This window comes from Mirounga angustirostris, unplaced genomic scaffold, assembly GCF_029215605.1.
Source record: "Mirounga angustirostris isolate CCGP_5_RB_7025 unplaced genomic scaffold, mMirAng1.0.hap1 SCAF_5, whole genome shotgun sequence".
NCBI lineage: Eukaryota > Metazoa > Chordata > Mammalia > Carnivora > Phocidae > Mirounga > Mirounga angustirostris.
This window is the reverse complement of record NW_026991713.1, coordinates 56,933,292-56,951,744: the sequence shown is the minus strand read 5'-3', so window position 1 is coordinate 56,951,744 and position 18,453 is coordinate 56,933,292. Positions and strand designations below refer to the sequence as shown.

At 51.0% G+C, this 18,453-nt stretch overlaps 2 protein-coding genes and 1 long non-coding RNA gene across 10 annotated transcripts; 2 read left to right on the top strand and 1 right to left on the bottom strand.

The window, feature by feature from the left end:
* Positions 1 to 82: 82 nt before the first annotated feature.
* Positions 83 to 11,879, top strand: PIP4K2C (phosphatidylinositol-5-phosphate 4-kinase type 2 gamma). Of its 2 annotated transcripts, XM_045873114.3 has the most exons (11): positions 83 to 373; positions 949 to 1,062; positions 3,170 to 3,267; positions 3,947 to 4,043; positions 4,393 to 4,536; positions 7,819 to 7,965; positions 8,157 to 8,195; positions 8,785 to 8,898; positions 9,254 to 9,521; positions 9,700 to 9,803; positions 9,996 to 11,879. In XM_045873114.3, the coding sequence occupies exons 1-11, from the start codon at positions 200 to 202 to the stop codon at positions 10,074 to 10,076; spliced, it is 1,380 nt and encodes a 459-aa protein (XP_045729070.1). In that variant the 5' UTR covers positions 83 to 199; the 3' UTR covers positions 10,077 to 11,879. The 2 variants fall into 2 exon arrangements, with proteins under 2 accessions (XP_045729070.1, XP_045729071.1); XM_045873115.3 differs by lacking the exon at positions 949 to 1,062 and having other exon boundaries at positions 86 to 373.
* Positions 7,960 to 13,618, bottom strand: LOC135364417 (uncharacterized). The gene is made up of 3 exons (XR_010411491.1): positions 13,482 to 13,618; positions 9,202 to 12,753; positions 7,960 to 8,500 (listed from the first exon to the last, which is right to left on the bottom strand). It is a non-coding gene; the product is annotated as an uncharacterized LOC135364417 (long non-coding RNA).
* DTX3 (deltex E3 ubiquitin ligase 3) lies at positions 12,748 to 18,374 on the top strand. 7 transcript variants are annotated; one of them, XM_045873117.3, is made up of 6 exons: positions 12,748 to 13,373; positions 14,739 to 14,803; positions 14,996 to 15,070; positions 15,427 to 16,162; positions 17,108 to 17,325; positions 17,674 to 18,374. In XM_045873117.3, the coding sequence occupies exons 3-6, from the start codon at positions 15,042 to 15,044 to the stop codon at positions 17,747 to 17,749; spliced, it is 1,059 nt and encodes a 352-aa protein (XP_045729073.1). In that variant the 5' UTR covers positions 12,748 to 13,373; positions 14,739 to 14,803; positions 14,996 to 15,041; the 3' UTR covers positions 17,750 to 18,374. The 7 variants fall into 7 exon arrangements, with proteins under 7 accessions (XP_045729073.1, XP_064447093.1, XP_064447091.1 ...); XM_064591023.1 differs by having other exon boundaries at positions 15,408 to 16,162; XM_064591021.1 differs by having other exon boundaries at positions 12,748 to 13,377.
* Positions 18,375 to 18,453: the final 79 nt, after the last annotated feature.

Genomic DNA, 18,453 nt, shown 5'->3' with positions numbered 1-18,453 from the left:
GTGAGCCCACCCACCGCGCGGACGTTGGGGCGGGCGGGCGCCAGGGGCGGAGCCAGCCCCGCCCCGCCCTGCTGCGCGCCTGCGGGCCAGCCTCCGGTCACGTGACGGCGGCCCAGGTGAGCACCGCTTCCGGAGTCGGAAGCCTGCTTCGCCGCGGGCTCCGGCTTCCACTCCGTCGGGTGCCCGGGAGAGGGAGACTATGGCGTCCTCCTCTGTCCCGCCGGCCACCGTACCGGCGGCGACAGCGGCCCCGGGCCCGGGTTTCGGCTTCGCTTCCAAAACCAAGAAGAAGCATTTCGTGCAGCAGAAGGTGAAGGTGTTCCGGGCGGCCGACCCGCTGGTGGGCGTGTTCCTGTGGGGCGTAGCCCACTCGGTGAGACCCGGCACTAGCCCCCCCAGAAGCCCTGTCCGAACCCCGCTGCTCTGGCTCCTCCGGGCGTCCCTGTTTCCAGGCTTCCGCCTCCGGAGCCCCTCGCGCGGCCACTTCCCCCCGCGGCTGTCCTGGTCCCTGCCCACCAAACCTCAGGTGTTCCCCGGCGTATCTTCTCGCCCTAGACGTTGTTGTTGTTTCGTTTTTGAAATGTAGATTTTGTTTCCCCCTCTGCCCCTCTATTCCACCACTCTAGTTCCGCCTTCTCCACCTGAAATCCAGCTCGCTGCCTCCTTCCTGCCAGGTCCAGCCTCAGCCGCAGGCCACGGAGACCGGCTGGGACCCGGCTTCAGCTGGAAGAACATTAGGGGGAGGTGTGGCTGTTCAGGGTTGGGTGGTGGTGAGGTGTCCGGTGAGAGTTTGTGTGTGGAAGGGGAGCAGGGAAGGTAGCTAAATGAGGGGGATAGTTCACTTTCCTTTCTAGCTGCTGTCCTTGATTTTGGAACCTTGGCTTTGGGGAAAAGCTCCAGGCTTTCCTGGACTTTCTAATCCTGCTTGTCTCTTCCTTTCCCTTCCAGAGGTACAGCATTTCAGAGAAGCTACCCACCCTGAGCCCCATTAAGCCTTATGTATGGTATAAGCCTTTGCTCTTAACTGCATCCCCATTGCTGGCTGGAGTGATGGTGTTTGGTGTAAGTGGGGGGCTCGTCTTTGACCAAAGAGATGGCGCTGCCGCTCTGGTCCTGGGGACACTATGATGGTTAACTTTAGAAACAGGTAGAGGGGTATGGCCTGGGAATCAGGAGGAGGCCAAAGAGGTCAGTGCATCTATTTTCCTTCACTCAGGTGAAGGAAGCACAGCTATTGCTCCTCCTTCCTCAGATTTGGAGTGGGAGGGATGTAGTGATCTTGGCTGTAACAGGCAATATTTTATAAATCAATTTCCTCAAGTCGTTATAGTCACAGCAGGGTTGTAGAGATGGACGAGGGTGAGGAAGAATACAATTTTTTGTCCCCTTCTTAATTTGTGGTTTAGAATGTCGTTGGGTGTCTGTATTTGTATTTGTGGTTCTGTGGACCGCTCCCAGAGTATCTATGCTAAGGCACTTGGTATGGGCAAAGCTGATGGAGGTAGAGCTGCCTCTCATGTGTACTTTCCAGGTGACCCATCCATCCCTTTGGGAAGCTGAACAGGGAGGATTTTTCTTTGGTAAGGGTTGAGGGAGTTACACATGAGAGCTGCCTCAGCTTCCCTAGGTATATATACTTTAGCTCCAACACCCCACTGTGCAGCCAACCCACATTTACTTCAAGTGTCTAAAATGGAGAATTCCTTGAACATATGTCTTAGTGATGATTCAGCCTGCTTGACAGCAGGTGGTGAGGAGGGGGCATGAAGAACTATAGCTGAATTTTAGGCTGGGAATCTCAAGTGGCTTTTTTTTTTCCTGGAAGAATATGTTCTGTCCTCCTTTTCTACTGAGAATGAGAGGAGCATGGTTTCACTGCAATCTGGGATTTAGGTTAGACTGCACTTCATAACCTCTGTTGAATGATCAAATAAAGGTAGGCAAGACACCCATTTATTCAGTTAAGAAACACCTCAGGACCCCTTGTGCCAAACATTATGCTAGCTAGGCACCTGAGAGACACAGACAGCTACAACTGGTCCTTGCCCTCGAAGAGCTCACAGTGTAGGTGGGGAACTTATATAAACTACCCATTAGAGTCGTATGTTAAGTGCGCTATTAAAGGTGGGTGAGGGCGCCTGGGTGGCTCAGTTGGTTAAGCGACTGCCTTCGGCTCAGGTCATGATCCTGGAGTCCCGGGATCAGTCCCGCATCGGGCTCCCTGATCGGCAGGGAGTCTGCTTCTCCCTCTGACCCTCCTCCCTCTCATGCTGTCTCTCATTCTCTCTGTCTCAAATAAATAAATAAAATCCTTAAAAAATAAATAAATAAATAAATAAATAAATAAATAAATAAATAAAGGTGGGTGAGCAGTACTGTGACAACACTGGGGAGAAAACACATCTCCTGGGATTTCTTCGTACAGGAACTCCCTTTCCACCCAGAATCAGCAGATGGCTGATTCTGGGGGCCAAGGAGAGCTTGTGTTGCTTGCATCCTTTGGGCCGTGGGTTGGCTTGACTTTAGGAACAGACAGCTAATGAGCTCATACCCTCTGCCTGCCTGCATGCATTCCCTCTGAAATCAGCTGCTCTTCTTTTACTTTATATCCAGGCAGGGGGGATCTACTAGAGAGACCTGGGTCAGGGTGGTTTGGAAGGCCTGGTCCTGTTTGTAAGGACATGCCTCCTGCAGGATGTGGACATCTCATTCTTGTTGCTGTGGACTCCTCAGAGTCCCATTAACTCTCTTGTCTACTTCAGAAAAAAAAAAAATGTCTTTTGTTTTGTTTTTAATGGAGCATAGAACTGTTTGTCTTGAGTGTTTTGAGTCTGCTGAGGGTATTTTTTTTCTTTAGAACTTCTCACAGCTTTAAAAATAACCCTGAGCTGCTCACAGAGTTTGCCTAATATAAAATGACTGGTGCGAGCATGCAGTTCCCTGGGGGTGGAGTGTGAGGGGCTGTGTGTGGGGGCTGCTTACTGCAGTCCTTGTTGGGAGCAGAAGAGGTTGGATGCTTTCTCTCACCTCTGGCAAGTAGATGCATAACCAGTGTTCTTAAAGGAACGAGGTTTGAGTTGCCCTTTTCTGACTCTTGCCCAGACACAGTGTAGAAGTAGCTCTTCACACCACTCCTCACTGGCTCCCTGTTCTTGTTTCGGCTTATCAGATCAATGAGCTCAGCCAGGTGCCTCCCCCCGTGATGCTGCTGCCAGACGACTTTAAGGCTAGCTCCAAGATCAAGGTCAACAATCACCTTTTCCACAGGTATGTGGAGATCCCTGCTCTTCTCCTGTCAACCTTCCTAGAAGAAAATAATACATAATTTTAAGAGTTAAGATTCAGTGAATTGAAGGTTTTAGATTTGGAAGGCAATTTACAAGCTCTGTGTTCTAACCCCCTTCGCAGTGCGGAAATTCAGTATCATGCAAAGAAACTATTAAAATAACTTCCAGTGTTCTCTTATACCCTTAAGTATTTGTAATAGTTTGTTTCTCATCTAGTCTGGCAATACCACAGAGTAAATACATTTAGATGCCCTTACCATTAGCTTCTGATAGAGACTCTCTGAAAGAAATATCTGAGTTTCCTAGGTGCTTCTGGTATCAGAAGATGCCATTCCAAACAGTGGCACCTATTGCTGATTTTAGGATGTCTCGAACTTATGTGAGATTTGTGAAATGATGCTGTTTTAACAGGCATTAAATCCTGGTTCTACTTAAGCTACTTACCAGCTCTATGTTTGAAGCAGGTCACTCAACCACCCTGAGCCCCAGTCTCCCCTTCTATAAAAATGGGAATAATATACATTTAAAGGACTTTACGAGAGTTTTATGAGAATCAAATAAGGTAAATGTGTGAAGGTGCTCTATTAAATGGTCAAGCTCTATATAAATGTAAGGTAATACTGTTACTTTGTTTTCTTACCTTGAAACCCCTGTTTCAGGGAAAATCTGCCCAGTCATTTCAAGTTCAAGGAGTATTGCCCCCAGGTCTTCAGGAACCTCCGTGATCGATTTGGCATTGATGACCAAGATTACCTGGTGAGAGTTCTTTTTAGGTGAGAGGGGTCCTTTCTCCCTGACAACCAGGGAATCCTTGGGCCAGTCATGTTGGGAGAAATGGGAACTTTGGCAAGTCTGATTCTTTATCTGTTTGTGGTCACGGGCATCTTCAAAAATCTGATGAAAGCCATTAACCCTGTCCTTGGGGAAACATGTAGCTACATTAAAATTTTTGCTTTCACTTTCATTCAGTCCAGATGAAGAATCCCTCCCTGCTCAACCTTTTATGCAGGGGTTTTATCCACTTTCAGACACAGTCACTTGACCATTATCCTATGACTTGCATCTCCATACACAGAGGAAAAGAGCCTCTGGCCTGTGTTCCTAGGTATCCCTCACCCGAAGTCCCCCGAGTGAAAGTGAAGGCAGCGACGGTCGCTTCCTTATCTCCTACGATCGAACTCTGGTCATCAAAGAAGTATCCAGTGAGGACATTGCTGACATGCACAGCAACCTCTCCAACTACCACCAGGTCAGGCGGCTCTCCAGCTTCACTCTTGCCCTCTCCTCTCTATTCATAGCTTAGCTGCTAGAGTATATGGAAACTTCCTATCTCTTCTCCTCCCTACAACCCATTTTGCTGCCCAAGAAGCACTTGACATCATGTTTTTGAAAACTAGGAATTTCAGAAAAAGCCTCTGTGTACCTCTTTGTGTCTGACCAAATAGGAGAAGTTAGACACGGTCCTTCTGTTTTGGTATTTACAATCTAGAACTGCTGTGGATTGATACATAAAGGCCACTTGTAGAGCAAAGTATGAACTATAGACTGAGCCAGAATTAGGTGAAGTGTTAACACCAAATACACTGTCAGGAACAAATGCAATTTTGAGGAGAAAATCAGGATAAGTGCATGGTTGGGGATGAACTGGAGGGGAGAAGCCATGATCATATCCAGTCCTAAGTGGGATTAGAGAGGCTATTCTGTCTGATCAGATTAACTTGGAATGTGGAGTTTCTGGAATATTTTGGTGAGAAAAACATGGCCTGAGTATCTTCCTACTGAAAAAAATCTCTCTCCAAGGTCAACAAGCAAGGAATAAATGAAAGACTCAAAAAGTGATTGGTTTATTCAACAAACACTGAATATCCATTATCAGTAGGCCCTCCATTAGGCAGCAGAGAAAGAGGTGGGTGAGGAAGAGGCTCTGGAGGATCTCTTGGTCTAATGGCAGAGGGTAGGAGAGCAGCATTAGCACATAGTGGAGGGTGTGCAGTAACAGAGGCATGGATGGAGTGCTGTGGGGGTGCAGAGGAAGAGCACCCTAACTTACCTGGGGAAAGAGAGAGGCACACTGGGAGCTTCAAGGAGAGTTTTTTAGAGAGATTATCATAGGAGTTGATGCTTGAAAGACTAGTATGGACTTCTTAGACAAGGTGGAAGAAAGCATTCTAGGCAAAGGAAAACTTGGAAAGGCCCAGAGCTGTGAGAGAGGTGTGTTATTTAGAAATAGCCCTGTGACTGCATTTTCGAGATTGGGCTGGACTACTGGGAGTGAAGAGTGAGCAGGTTGGAGGGAATGAGAACAGTCTCGGTGAGCAAGGACCAAGGCTGGAGAATGGAGAAGCCCTAGTGGCCGAGATGCAGAGGAAGACCTGTGGGAGACTTGTGCAAATTGAGGGCAAGGCGCCTCCAGATTCCTGCTTCGGGATAACTGGGTGTCCATTCACGAACATTTGGGAAGCAGAAAAAGAAACCAGTTTGGGGGAGAAGGCAGTTCTTTTTTTTTTTTTTTTTTTTTAAGATTTTATTTATTTATTTGACAGAGAGAGACACAGTGAGAAGGGAACACAAGCAGGGGGAGTGGGAGAGGGAGAAGCAGGCTTCCCACGGAGCAGGGAGTCCGATGCAGGGCTCGATCCCAGGACCCTGGGATCATGACCTGAGCTGAAGGCAGACACTTAACGACTGAGCCACCCAGGCGCCCCAAGAAGGCAGTTTTGATTTACACATGTTGAATGTGGGATTTCTTTTTTAAGATTTTATTTATTTATTTATTTATTTGACAGAGAGAGGGAATACAAAGCAGGGGGAATGGGAGAGGGAGAAGCAGGCTTCCCGCGGAGCAGGGAGCCCGATGCAGGGCTCGATCCCAGACGCTGGGATCATGACCTGAGCCGAAGGCAGACGCTTAACGACTGAGTCACCCAGGCGCCCCGAATGTGGGGTTTCTACCATTCCTCCAGATATAGATGTCCCATAAGTGGTTGGGGAATCGAGTTCAGGCAAGTAGAAGTGTAGATTTGAGAGTCACAGGTGAATAGATGGTGATTAAAACCAGAAATATAGACTAGATTATTGATGGGAAGTGTGTGGAGAAGAAATGAAAAGAAGCAAGGAGAGGGGAGAGCCCATAAAGGAGACTGAGTTGCCGATGCCATCCTTTGTTCTATGTGGGATTTGAGAAGAGAGGGGAGAAGAATTGGAAGAGTGGAATAGCGGGAGCTCAGGGTGCAGAGAGTTCTAGGGAGAGACTGGTCAGGAGTATCAAGTGCCCCCTAGTTGAAATACAACAATAACTACAATGAATACCCATTGGATTTGGCAACTGAGGGATTTGAGGAAGGGAGAAGTAGATTTCAGAGGAAAAATAAGGATATGAATCTGATTTCACTGGTTTGAGGTATGAATGAGAGGAAGTGGATTGACCACTTTTCTGAGAAGGCTGGTTCTGAAGAGAAATAGGCGGCAATACTGAGAGAGACAGTTGCATTGAAAGAGGAATCGATTTTTCTTTTGTTTTTTAAGATATTTATTTATATTTAGATTTTTAGATTTTATTTATTTGACAGAGAGGGACACAGCAAGAGAGGGAACACAAGCAGGGGGAGTGGGAGAGGGAGAAGCAGGCTTCCCGCTGAGCAGGGAGCCCAATGCGGGGCTGATCCCAGGACCCCGGGATCATGACCTGAGCCAAAGGCAGACGCTTAACGACTGAGCCACCCAGGTGCCCCAAAAGAGGAATCGTTTTTTAAGAATCCAAATTATAAGCCATCATGTAAGCATTTTTACTACAGGAATCTAGCCCACCAGGAAACATAAGTCTAGGTAAAATCATTTCATTGGTAAGCAGATGTAATTTCTAATCCTGGTTCTGTGACCACTCATACTTAAAGAGGGTCTAGGGGCACCTGGGGGTGCTCAGTCAGTTGAGTGGCCGACTCTTGATTTCAGCTCAGGTCATGATCGCAGGGTCTTGGGATTGAGCCGGGCTCCAAGCTCAGCAAGGAGTCTGCTTGTCTCTCTCCCTTTGTGCCCCCCCCCAAATAAATAAAATCTTTAAAATTAAGAGACATTATACAAATGGAATAAATCAGAGATGAGAGTTCACAAACTGCATGGATAATCACAGGACTCTTTAACAAGTCCCCACCACTTTGTTTTTTTTTTAAGATTTTTTAAAAAATTTATGTGCGAGAGAGAGAGAGAGAGAGAGAGTGAGTGCAGAGATGTGTTTGTAGGGGGGCAGAGAGGGAGGGAGAGGAAGAGGGAAAGAATCCCAAGTGGATTCCACGCTCTGCGGGGCTTGATCTCACAACCCTGAGATCATGACCTGAGTGGAAACCAAGAGTCAGATGCTCAACCGACTGAGCCACCCAGGTGCCCCCCTCCCCCCACCACTTTTGACTGGGTAACCTCTCTACTTGAAGTTGTCTGCCCTACCCTGGAATGGTGGTATTTGCATTCCCATCCCTGGGCTGTTCGTGCATTTACTTCTCAGCTTCTCCCCATTCCTTCCTCCCTCCTACCTCAGTACATTGTGAAGTGCCATGGGAACACACTGCTGCCCCAGTTCCTGGGGATGTACCGGGTCAGCGTGGACAATGAAGACAGCTACATGCTTGTGATGCGTAACATGTTTAGCCACCGTCTTCCTGTGCACAGGAAGTATGACCTCAAGGTAAGAAAAGGATAGTTAGGGCTGAGGGAGAGGCTCCTGATGGCCTGAGAGTGGGGAAGGGCCTGGGAGGGCACTTAGAGTGTTCATTTCAAAGGAAAGAAGACTATGGGTTTGAGTACCCATCTTAGGAGCTGGATCCTAACTATTCTTTTAGTCACTTCTGCTGACTTGGTCTTTGGGTCTCTCCACAGGGCTCCCTTGTATCCCGAGAAGCCAGCGATAAGGAAAAGGTGATACTGCTATTAGGTGATAGGGTGAGGGATGAGGGAGGGCAGACAAAGGGATTTCCTTAGGATAGAGGTAGGGGTCATCAGCTATTTATTCTTACCTTAAACCACCAAAAGGACGAGGTGTGAGCTGGTGCCGACCCAGGGATTAAATGTTTGGAATGGGCAGTGGGAGCAGCTGCTATCTCACTGGCATGGGCTATCCCATGTGGAAGGTTTGGCGAAGGATGGAGATGACGAACTTTAAGAGCGAAATGTTTACCCTCTACCTCCCACTCTGGGTTCTTGTAGTCAGGCAGCTCTTTTTGCTTAAGAAGGAGAAAGAAAAGTCAGCTTGAGGGGTCTTGACTGAAAACCGTAAGCAGAAGGTAGTGGGATGTGATTTGGGGTACCACTGCAGTGACTGAGTTTGGAGAAGCCGCTAGAGCTGAGAACGGCCTCTGGGGCAGCGTGGCAGTGTGGAGTCAGAGAGGGGCTGTAGGATCTCTCTCCCCTCGAAGCTACTGAGTTAGACATAGAGCCCCAGATAGAGCATTGCTCTCTGAGACCTTGGGGGAAGGGATATATTCCTAAGATGTCCCTTTACTTTCAGGTTAAAGAATTACCCACCCTTAAGGATATGGATTTTCTCAACAAGAACCAGAAGGTTTATATTGGTGAAGAGGAGAAGAAAGTATTCCTAGAGAAGCTAAAGAGAGATGTGGAGGTGATGATCCGTGTGCTTGGGAAATGGCTGTTTCCTGTTGCTCCCCATTCCCAGTCTGAGGGAACTGCTCCCCTTCCCTTTATTCTTTGGGTTCTCTGCATGTAGGGGAGTTGGGTATGGGACATGAAAAACCCTCAGAGGTGATGCATGGAGGGGGTGGCTAGAATCAGCTGAAAGGATGACCTCAGATACCAGGACATTGATGTACTAAAGGGCAGTGGTATCCTTCCAACCCTCAATTTTCATCCTTCCTTTCCCCAGGAGGGCCCCAGAAACTCAGGAGTGGAGGTTTAGGGGTGGTACCTGGGAGTGGGGAAGGAGATCTGAGGTATCTGACTTGTCAGTGGGGTCTCAGTTCCTAGTGCAGCTGAAGATCATGGACTACAGCCTTCTGCTGGGCATCCACGACATCATTCGGGGCTCTGACCCAGAGGAGGAGGGGCCTGTGCGGGAGGAGGAGTCAGAGGGGGATGGGGACTGTGGCCTGACAGGACCACCCGCTCTGGTGGGCTCCTATGGCACCTCCCCTGAGGGTATCGGCGGCTACATCCATTCTCATCGGCCCCTGGGCCCTGGAGAGTTTGAGTCCTTCATTGACGTCTACGCCATCCGGAGTGCTGAGGGTGAGAGAGATCCTGGAAATATTAAGGGTGTTGGTGGTGGGGGGGGAGTTGGCCTTGGGGGACTGAGACCAGGGTGGTGGGAGAGAGGCTGGTTAGCTTTTCAAAACAGATCTGACTGGATCTTGGGGAGAGGGAATTGGGACTGTACTTGCTCTTCATTGCTGGTTTCTTTCCCCAGGGGCCCCCCAGAAGGAGGTGTATTTCATGGGTCTCATCGACATCCTGACACAGTATGATGCCAAGAAGAAAGCAGCTCATGCAGCCAAAACTGTCAAGCATGGGGTAAGGGTTCCGCAAAACCTTTCCTTTCCTATCTTTTGACTCTTTGGGAACAGGGGGCCATTTGTGCCAGAGAAATGGGGTGGCAAAAGGACAAAGGGTTGGGGATGGAAGTGGTGTGGAGTGGAATGGAGGGTGGAGAGTGGGAAGGGTGGGGCAGTGGCCTGACACCGTGTTCCATACCTCCTCTCACAGGCTGGGGCAGAGATCTCTACTGTGCATCCTGAGCAGTATGCTAAGCGATTCCTGGATTTTATTACCAACATCTTTGCCTAAGAGACTGCCTGACTCCATGCTGACTGCTGCTTTATCTTCAAGGTGGCAGGGTTCTGAGAGGCTTGGGTGAATTGTGGATATGCTGATCACTACTTCTTCTTTTCCTCCTTTGTTAAATTCCAGCTACAGGCTCCTTGCATCCAGATAACTCCATCTTGTTGAGTAGGCTCTTCCTGACCCTCAGAAATACACTATCCTATCTCCCACTGTCCAGTTTTCTTCCTTTTCTCCCTCCCCTCCAACCATTCTGCTTGCTTCATTAGAGTGTTACTGTTGACTCACTCCCAAGTGCCTTGATCTTTGTAAATGTCCTGTTATTTCTAGAACATAGGAGGAGATGGGGGAAGGGGGTTACTTGCCAACTTCAGGACCTGACTGGACAGATGGACCTGGCTCAAGCAACTACTTTGGATGCACTTTACTGTGTGGGATGAACTAAGAGTGTCTGAATTTTGCTGATAACTTTATAGAACTTACTGTAGCATGCTTCCTTCCCAGTAGGCCCTGGGATGGAGGACTTTCAAGATACTACAGTTGTGGGTGCTGGCATACACACATGTGATGGGATATGCCCATCTTACACACTAATGGGGTGGGGAGTGGCGAGCCGGCTGGCACCTCACAGAGGTGGGACCCACAAGGACACTTGAAATTATGCAGGGAATTGGAAAAGGTGTCTGTCAAGAATTGACTCCTCTCCAGTCTCTTTCCTCATCCTATTTCCAACCCCCACCCCTGTACTTCTGGGTACAAGAGCCCAGAGCTGGCGAAAGTGTTCAAGCCGGGGTGAAGACATTGGACTGCTACTGCTCTTCACCAGGACCCCACACCCCTCCTGGGGCTGGAACCCTTCAGTGGGGGGTGTGGGCAGTTTTGGAGGCTGGAATGATGGGCCAGGGTAAAAGGTTCATTCCCAGTGCTAAATTTCCTCTCTTCATGTCTAGCCATCCCTGAGGTTTTATTCCCACCAGAAGGGAATATCTCTGCCTGGGTCAATCCTGGTCACTTCAAGAGGATGAAGGACTCAAGTGTGGGAACCTGCTCTACTCCTTGGAGGTGTGCACCTAGCATACTTCCTTCTCAGTCCCTTCTCAAATCCTTTCTCCAGTTGGATTTGTTATTCTGTTCTTTTCTGTCTCATACTGCTACTGTGTCTCCCAAGGGACAGATGGACTTCTTTGTCATCTTCACTCTCCACCCCCAGAGAGGAGTCAGAGCCAGGACTCAAATCACCCAGCCCCCTCCAAAGAGTTGAAATGACATGTGATAGTCTCAGAATGTAGAGGACTCTGATGACCCAGATAGTGTCCTCCCCATCCCCTGATGCCTTTGGGGCTAAGGCAACCATTCTTGCTACTCTCCACTCGATCCCCTTTATGGCTTCCACACTTTTTTTTTAACATAAAGATGGGCACTAGCAACTGGCCTGTGGGGATGCAAGGATTCTTTGCACTGTATATAGCTGGACTGATTTGTCTCACAAGAAGTCCTACAGTCATAAAGGAGAATTCCTCTCTCCCCTCCATCTTCTCCAAAGGAAGTAACAAGAGGAATCCACAGTTAAGGATTAGAGCCCTTATAATATCTTCCCATCAGGGGCCCGCTGATCTTTTTCATTCCAGCCGTCTACCTTTCCCCTGTTGAATGCAATAAAACTCCATGACACCAGCAGCTGTCGCTCTTTAGAAATTGGTTTTCTGACCATGTGGCTGATGTATCATGAGCAGTATGGTCTTCATTTTGTTGCTTCTGTTTTTCATCTTTTTTGTTTTATTAATTAATAAAAAAGATCTTGTGTATTTACTCCCATTGCTGTCACTATATAGGAAATAAACTATTGAATCCATATTCCTTCACAGACATGCCTTCCCCCACCCCCTTTCTGGAGAACCCTGTGCTTAGGGGTGTGGAAACCAGATGAAGAATTCCGATCATTAAGATGTTGGGCCCCTAACTAAGAATGTGGGGTTCTAGATCGATAGCTGTGAACTTAAAAGGTTGTGAGGGGTGTGCATGGGAATGGAAAACTTACTGTCCGGCTTTGTGGGAGTTCAGCTATAGGGGGGCCAGAGAGAACAGCTGATGTGGCGCTCCCTCTTTCCCCAGGGTTCTGGGCTTGATCACACACCCATTCCTGTAAAGGTGGGTGAGCCTCTCAGAGCACACTGGCAGGAGCTAAAATAAGGAACTGGGTGTTTCCCCAGGCTTCCTGGGAAATATGTCCTCTGTCTGGAGAGCGGGAAGAGTACAACGGGGTCCTGGGAAAGTGAAGAAAGGGACCAATCCTCCAGCCCAGAGGGGGGGAGTGAAAAAAGGGGTGGGTAAATAGAAGTTGTTGCCAGTCTGGGAGATCCAGTACTGTTTGGCCGAGGAGGTCTTTTGGCTGGTGGAAAAACCTGGCTTGATGTGGCCCCAGGGAAGTGAATTGGACTGGGGGCGGAGATTGCTCTGATGTGGGAAGCAGAACAGAGCAGAGCTGTTTTTCCTTTGAGTTTTTAACTCTATTTGAACCATAGACTTGACACCCCCAGCCCCCACCCCAAGGCATTTTTTAAAAAGAGGTATTCACTCCCCGTTCTGCACTAGCCTCAGTATCCCTGTTTGTGGAAACAAAAGTCAGAGGCACTTACCAACACCCATCCGGGAGCAGGTTGTGGGGGTCACAGAAGGTAACAATCTAGGAAAACGCAAGCGAGGAGGGAAGGGATTGAAATAGTTTAGTCCTGGGGTTTGTTTATTTTTTAGAACCAGTGCTTTTCTTACTATGACTCTTCTTCCCATCCCAAATTATTCCTCAAAGTCCCTTCTAGCAATAGCATAAGGATCACAGAAGAATTGCCCCCTTCCCCACCTACCTAAGCCGACACTCCTCGCCCACCCATCCGCCACCAGCCTGCAGAAGCTGCCACGCAGCTGGCTGGAAAAGCAAAGGGAGAGCCCCCCCCCCACCCCGGGAGGGGGAAGCGAGAAGGGTGGCGTCTAAGAGATTTAACCTCCTACCCTCGGTTCCACACGCCACCCCCTCCCTCCAAAGACTGGGACGGCTCCTCCATTTTTGTTTTGGGGCGGAAGGGCAGGGGCTCGTGGATGGAAGGGGGTCAAAGGAAACGGTGATTATCACCTGTACGGGGGAAGCGGGTGCCGTCCTCCCTCCTACCCTTTCTCTCAGTCTGCACCCCCTCTGCAAACTCCCCCCCACCTTCTCGGGGTCTCCCCCCGCCCTTGTTGCTAAGGCCCAGACCGTCATCCCAGCAACAGCCTCAGTCATGTGACCGGCAATGGCGGCGCTGACGGGAGGTAGGTGAGCCCGGCGCCCCCCACACCCACCGCGCGCCCCCCGGACCCCGCTCGCATCCCCCGCGCGCCCTCCCTGCCCCCCCTGCGCCCCCTCCTCCGCCTCCTTACCCGCGCGCGGCGCCGGGGGCCCCCTCCACGCCTGGCCGATTCTCTTCCTATCACCCTCCAGCTTTGGCCTCCATTTGGGGGTTCTGGGAACCGCGATCGGGCCGACATGCACCCCCACCCAGTGGTGGGGCTCTGGGGGCTCCGGCGAGAGGGGGACGTGGGGATTGGTTCTGGATCTTGCAGGAGGTCATAGGGGAAGGGTGGGGCTGCCTCAGTTGGTGCCCCCAGGGACCCTCGCCCTTCCCCCGCTGCCCCTGTGTGGCCGCCGTCTGGAGGGAGGGACTGGCCCTGTGTCCGGCCTGGGTTGCCCCAGAAGAATCAGAGACCCAGCATAAGCTGTGGCCCCGCCTCCCTTTTCTGTGCCAGCAGGACTTGGAGCTAAGGACATCTAGGTCTTGGGTTCCCACTGATGGGGAGGGGGGTGTTCCACCTTGGATAGACAGAATGAGCTGAGGTTCTAGGATTTCAGTTTCACTTTCTGAATCTCGAGGTGCATCTGGCCTTGAGGGGACTATGATGGAGGCACAAACAGAGAGCCGCTCCCCTTTGGATCAGTCAAGGAATTGAGGTCACACTAATGGCCCCTCTTTCTATTTGAGCTACATTTGGAGGTGTTGTAGGGACAGCTCTGTAGCTGAACATGGTAAGACTCAGGGGAAACCTAAGTCTCCTCCAGCTGAGCCCCTGCTGAGCCCCACACCTCCCTAAATGCAGGCTGGGTTGCTGACAGGCTTACTGCCCCAGTGCGGGGCTGGGGGTTGTTTAAAAGGTGACAGTAAGAACTTCGTTATTTAGGGGCTGTTGCCACTTTGTTGGCATTCCAAACAGACTTCAGCAGAAGGGACTGGGTTAGCTCTCAAAGAAGGCTCCTAGCGATAGGGACTGAATTATTTGGGAATACGGGGCAGGGTGAGGAGTTGGAGAGCATAGGTAATATTCTTACCCATGTGATCTGAGGGAGGTGGCAAGAAAGACCTCCATCTGTGTGGGCTTTTCCCTTCCTGACTTCTCTTATCTGTGCCCTAGGCTTTCTTGAGAGCCTCAGAGCTGGGGAAGAAAAGAGGAAAGTTAGCATGTTGAAGTTCCATCTTTAGCAACTTGGGAGAGGCTGGGGATGCAGTTCTGCAGAAGAGAATGAGAGGAAATGGAAGAGGAGTTTTTGTTTGGTTTCTGGGCTGCTGGTGGAGTGGGGTGAGGGGGGTATGGTAACATTTGTCATCATAACCTTTTACTCTCTACTCTCCCCCTTCCCGCTAGTCCTGGTCAGCTGAGTGTGGAAATAGAGGGATTTCTGCTGCTCTCATTGTCCATGGGCTTCCCAGGTATCTGCCTCCCAGGGGAAACTCAGCTTTGCCTTTAAATTGGTTTCCTCCATTCCATGTGCCAAGTAATCCCATTCCCAGTAACTTACACCCAGGTTCCCAGTCTTCTGTTACATGGGCTGCTGTGTTGGCGCATGTGGGAAGGGGGTACGGGGTTTCTCACTTTCCTTCCTTTTCCTTTCCACCCACCAGGTCACACAACCTACAAGTAGGGAGCAGGGACAGAGAGAGAGCCTGCATGCCAATTCTAAGCTCTTCAGGATCAAAGTGAGCACAAAGTCTCCCTCCCCTTTAAAGAAGCCAGTTTTCACCCAGAGGGAGGAGGGCGAGATTGTTTCTGTGATCTTGGGAGGAGTATAAAGGGAACCAAGACTGGTGCTTAGCTCAGATGATGATAATAAAGTTAGATAAACTTTCTTGCTCTTCAGTGGGTGCTGGGGTTTGAAAGATAAGAGGAGACAGAAAATGAACTTGGGGGAGGAGTTGGGGGTTGGACTCTGAGATAGTAGAGGTAATATAGGGTTGGAGAGGAACGTGAAGTAGGAGGCACTGATTTTGTCAAACGGGGACCCCCCACCCTGAGTCCCTTTCACCCTGGGGGCAGTGTCGTTCGTCCTGTCCAGAATGGCAGCCTGTGGAGGCACCTGCAAGAACAAAGTGACTGTCTCCAAGCCTGTGTGGGACTTCCTGAGCAAGGAGACCCCAGCCCGGCTGGCCCGGCTTCGGGAGGAGCACCGTGTGTCCATCCTCATAGATGGCGAGACTTCTGACATCTATGTCCTCCAGCTTTCCCCGCAGGGCCCTCCCCCGGCCCCTCCCAATGGGCTCTACCTGGCCCGGAAGGCTCTCAAGGGGCTGCTAAAAGAGGCTGAGAAAGAGCTGAAGAAAGCTCAGAGGCAGGGCGAGCTTATGGGCTGCCTGGCTTTGGGGGGTGGCGGGGAGCACCCTGAGCTACACCGTCCAGGGCCCCCCCCTCCCCCTCTGCGAGCAGCCCCGCTTCTGCCCCCAGGGGCTCGGGGGCTCCCTCCTCCTCCCCCTCCCCTCCCCCCTCCCCTTCCTCCCCGCCTTCGGGAGGAGGCTGAAGAACAGGAGAGCACCTGCCCCATCTGTCTGGGGGAGATCCAGAACGCCAAGACATTGGAGAAGTGCCGGCACTCATTCTGTGAGGGCTGCATCACCCGGGCCCTGCAGGTGAAAAAGGCCTGTCCCATGTGTGGCCGCTTCTATGGGCAGCTGGTGGGCAACCAGCCCCAGAATGGGCGGATGCTGGTCTCTAAGGACGCCACACTCTTACTGCCCAGCTATGAGAAGTATGGCACCATCGTCATCCAGTACGTCTTCCCGCCCGGTGTCCAGGGGGTAAGAAGACCTATGGCCTGCCTTTTGCCCTTTGGTTTTCCCCACTTTGGTTCTCCCCAAGCGCGTTCTCTGACCTAGGCAAACTGGGTGAAGGGGAGTGTATTTGTTAGATGTGACGTAGTCTTGCTGTCTCCCAGTATGCCTTCCCACTCAGTGCCCCGGAGCTAGGAGGTCCCCTTCAGGCCCAGCTTTTCTGTCCCACAACCCCAAGGCACACATGAAAATCAGGTATGAGAGAAAGGAATTGAATACTATTTCCTTGATGAACTTGGATGTTGACAACTATTCTTGGCAGGGGTGAATTCTGTGGAGATGGTGGCTCAGGTGCCGGCGGGCGCAGCAGGAAGGGGGCTAACCCTCCTCGCAGGGCACTGAGTGTTACTTTGTTCCCGATTGATGAGACAGTGGAAGGTTAAAACAGGAGCAGTCAGGAGCCTAGAGGTCTCCTCCTGCTTGACCAAGCAAGAGTAATTCTCAGTCCTGGTTTGCAGAGGGCCGGCGAAGCTCTGAAGAAGAGTAATGGGCAAATGGAACAGGTCAGGCAGGCAAAGAAGCTTGAGAGCGTTCTCAGGTGGAGAAGGGAAGGCTGAAAGATAGCTTATTCTCAGTCTTCACATTTCTGCTGAGTTATCTGGTGAGTAAGGACCGGCTACTTCCCATCTCTTTTGAGAATCCACTCGTCGCTGAATTGAGACTTGAGGGATGGAGGCAGCAGAAAGAACTTCTTTAATAGTAAGGATTTTGTCCAAAAACAGGCTCCTGCTGTCCAAACCTTTCAAGGAAGTCTCTCCTTCCTTGAAAGGCTGTCAGCCTGTTGCTGCCCTGTCAGCATTAGCTGGGGGTGCACAGACAGACAGACAGCCGGCCAGGATGACCCTCTGGTGGCATGGTGGGCCTTCAGATGCCCAGCTGCTCACTGTCCTGTCTGCCTCCCCTCCCTCCCAGGCTGAACACCCAAACCCAGGAGTTCGCTATCCTGGCACCACCCGGGTGGCCTACCTCCCGGACTGCCCTGAGGGCAACAAGGTGCTGACCCTGTTCCGCAAGGCATTTGACCAGCGACTCACCTTCACTATCGGCACGTCCATGACCACAGGGAGACCGAATGTCATCACCTGGAACGACATCCACCACAAGACCAGCTGCACAGGGGGACCCCAGCTGTGCGACCCTTCTTCATTTCCTTTCCCTTCGCCCCTCCCCTTCTCTCCATTTCCAGTGAGGGAATGACATTAATCCCCTCTCCTGCTGGGAGCCTCCTAACTGGAGAGGACCACCCCCAAACTATTCAACCATCTCTTCCATGCCAGTTTCTCTACATTCAACCTGGTCCAGTATGCCCAGTTCACCTACAAAACTAAGCAGAATTGGGCTAAGTTACCTGGGGTTTGGATATCCTTAGGGGAGGTGGGGAGGGGCTGGACTGGGGCACCCAGAATGAGGGTGAACATGAGGCTAATATGAGTAAGCTGCAACAGCTAATCCTGACCTTCATTTCTCTCTGCTCCCAGGTTTGGGTACCCAGACCCCACCTACCTGACCCGGGTGCAAGAAGAGCTGAGAGCCAAGGGTATCACAGATGACTGAAGGCCATCCCCTTTGCCAAGCCCTTGCCTTTCTCCATAGGACCCAGCGGAAGCCTCTGTTCTCCTTTCTCCCTCTGCCCCCCCACACCACACGAATAGGGGACCAGTCTGACTGGGGAAGGAGTTCAGAGAGGGAGGGCAGTCCCTTCCCCTGTCCCCCCACAGGCGAGTGCTTCAGTGCAGTGTGAACCACTCCCTTCTGGCAGAGGGATCTCCCAGGCTCTGCTCCCCTCCTCCCCCTGTACATACTCCCAATCTCCCTACCCCCTCCACTGCCCTTGGCTTTTTCTGGTATGTGCTGTGCTCCGATGACCAAGCTGAGAAAGGACCTGGGTGGGGAAGGAGGGTCTCTTGAGCCCCCTGCCCCCACAAACTGCTCCACTGCTGAACTTCGGTGTGGCGGAGGGGGCATGGGGCTGAGCTGAGCCCCCAAGGAGCTGGCCTTGTGTGTTCTTCAGAAACAGTCCCCCTTCTACCTTAACCTTGTCCTTTCTGTCCTGTGTCTCCGTCTCTGTCAGTCTGTCTCCCGCTCTGCCCCCTATAAGGAGCCTCCTTGCCCTGTTCTGGAATCGCCGCCAGACTGTAGCTTTTAATTTAATAAAAATAAAGTAAAATATGCAACTCTCTATGCCACACCCGTTCTGTTCTGTGAACCAGGGTGGGGGTGGGGTGGGGAGCGGAACCTGCTGAGGAGGGGAAGGGGGT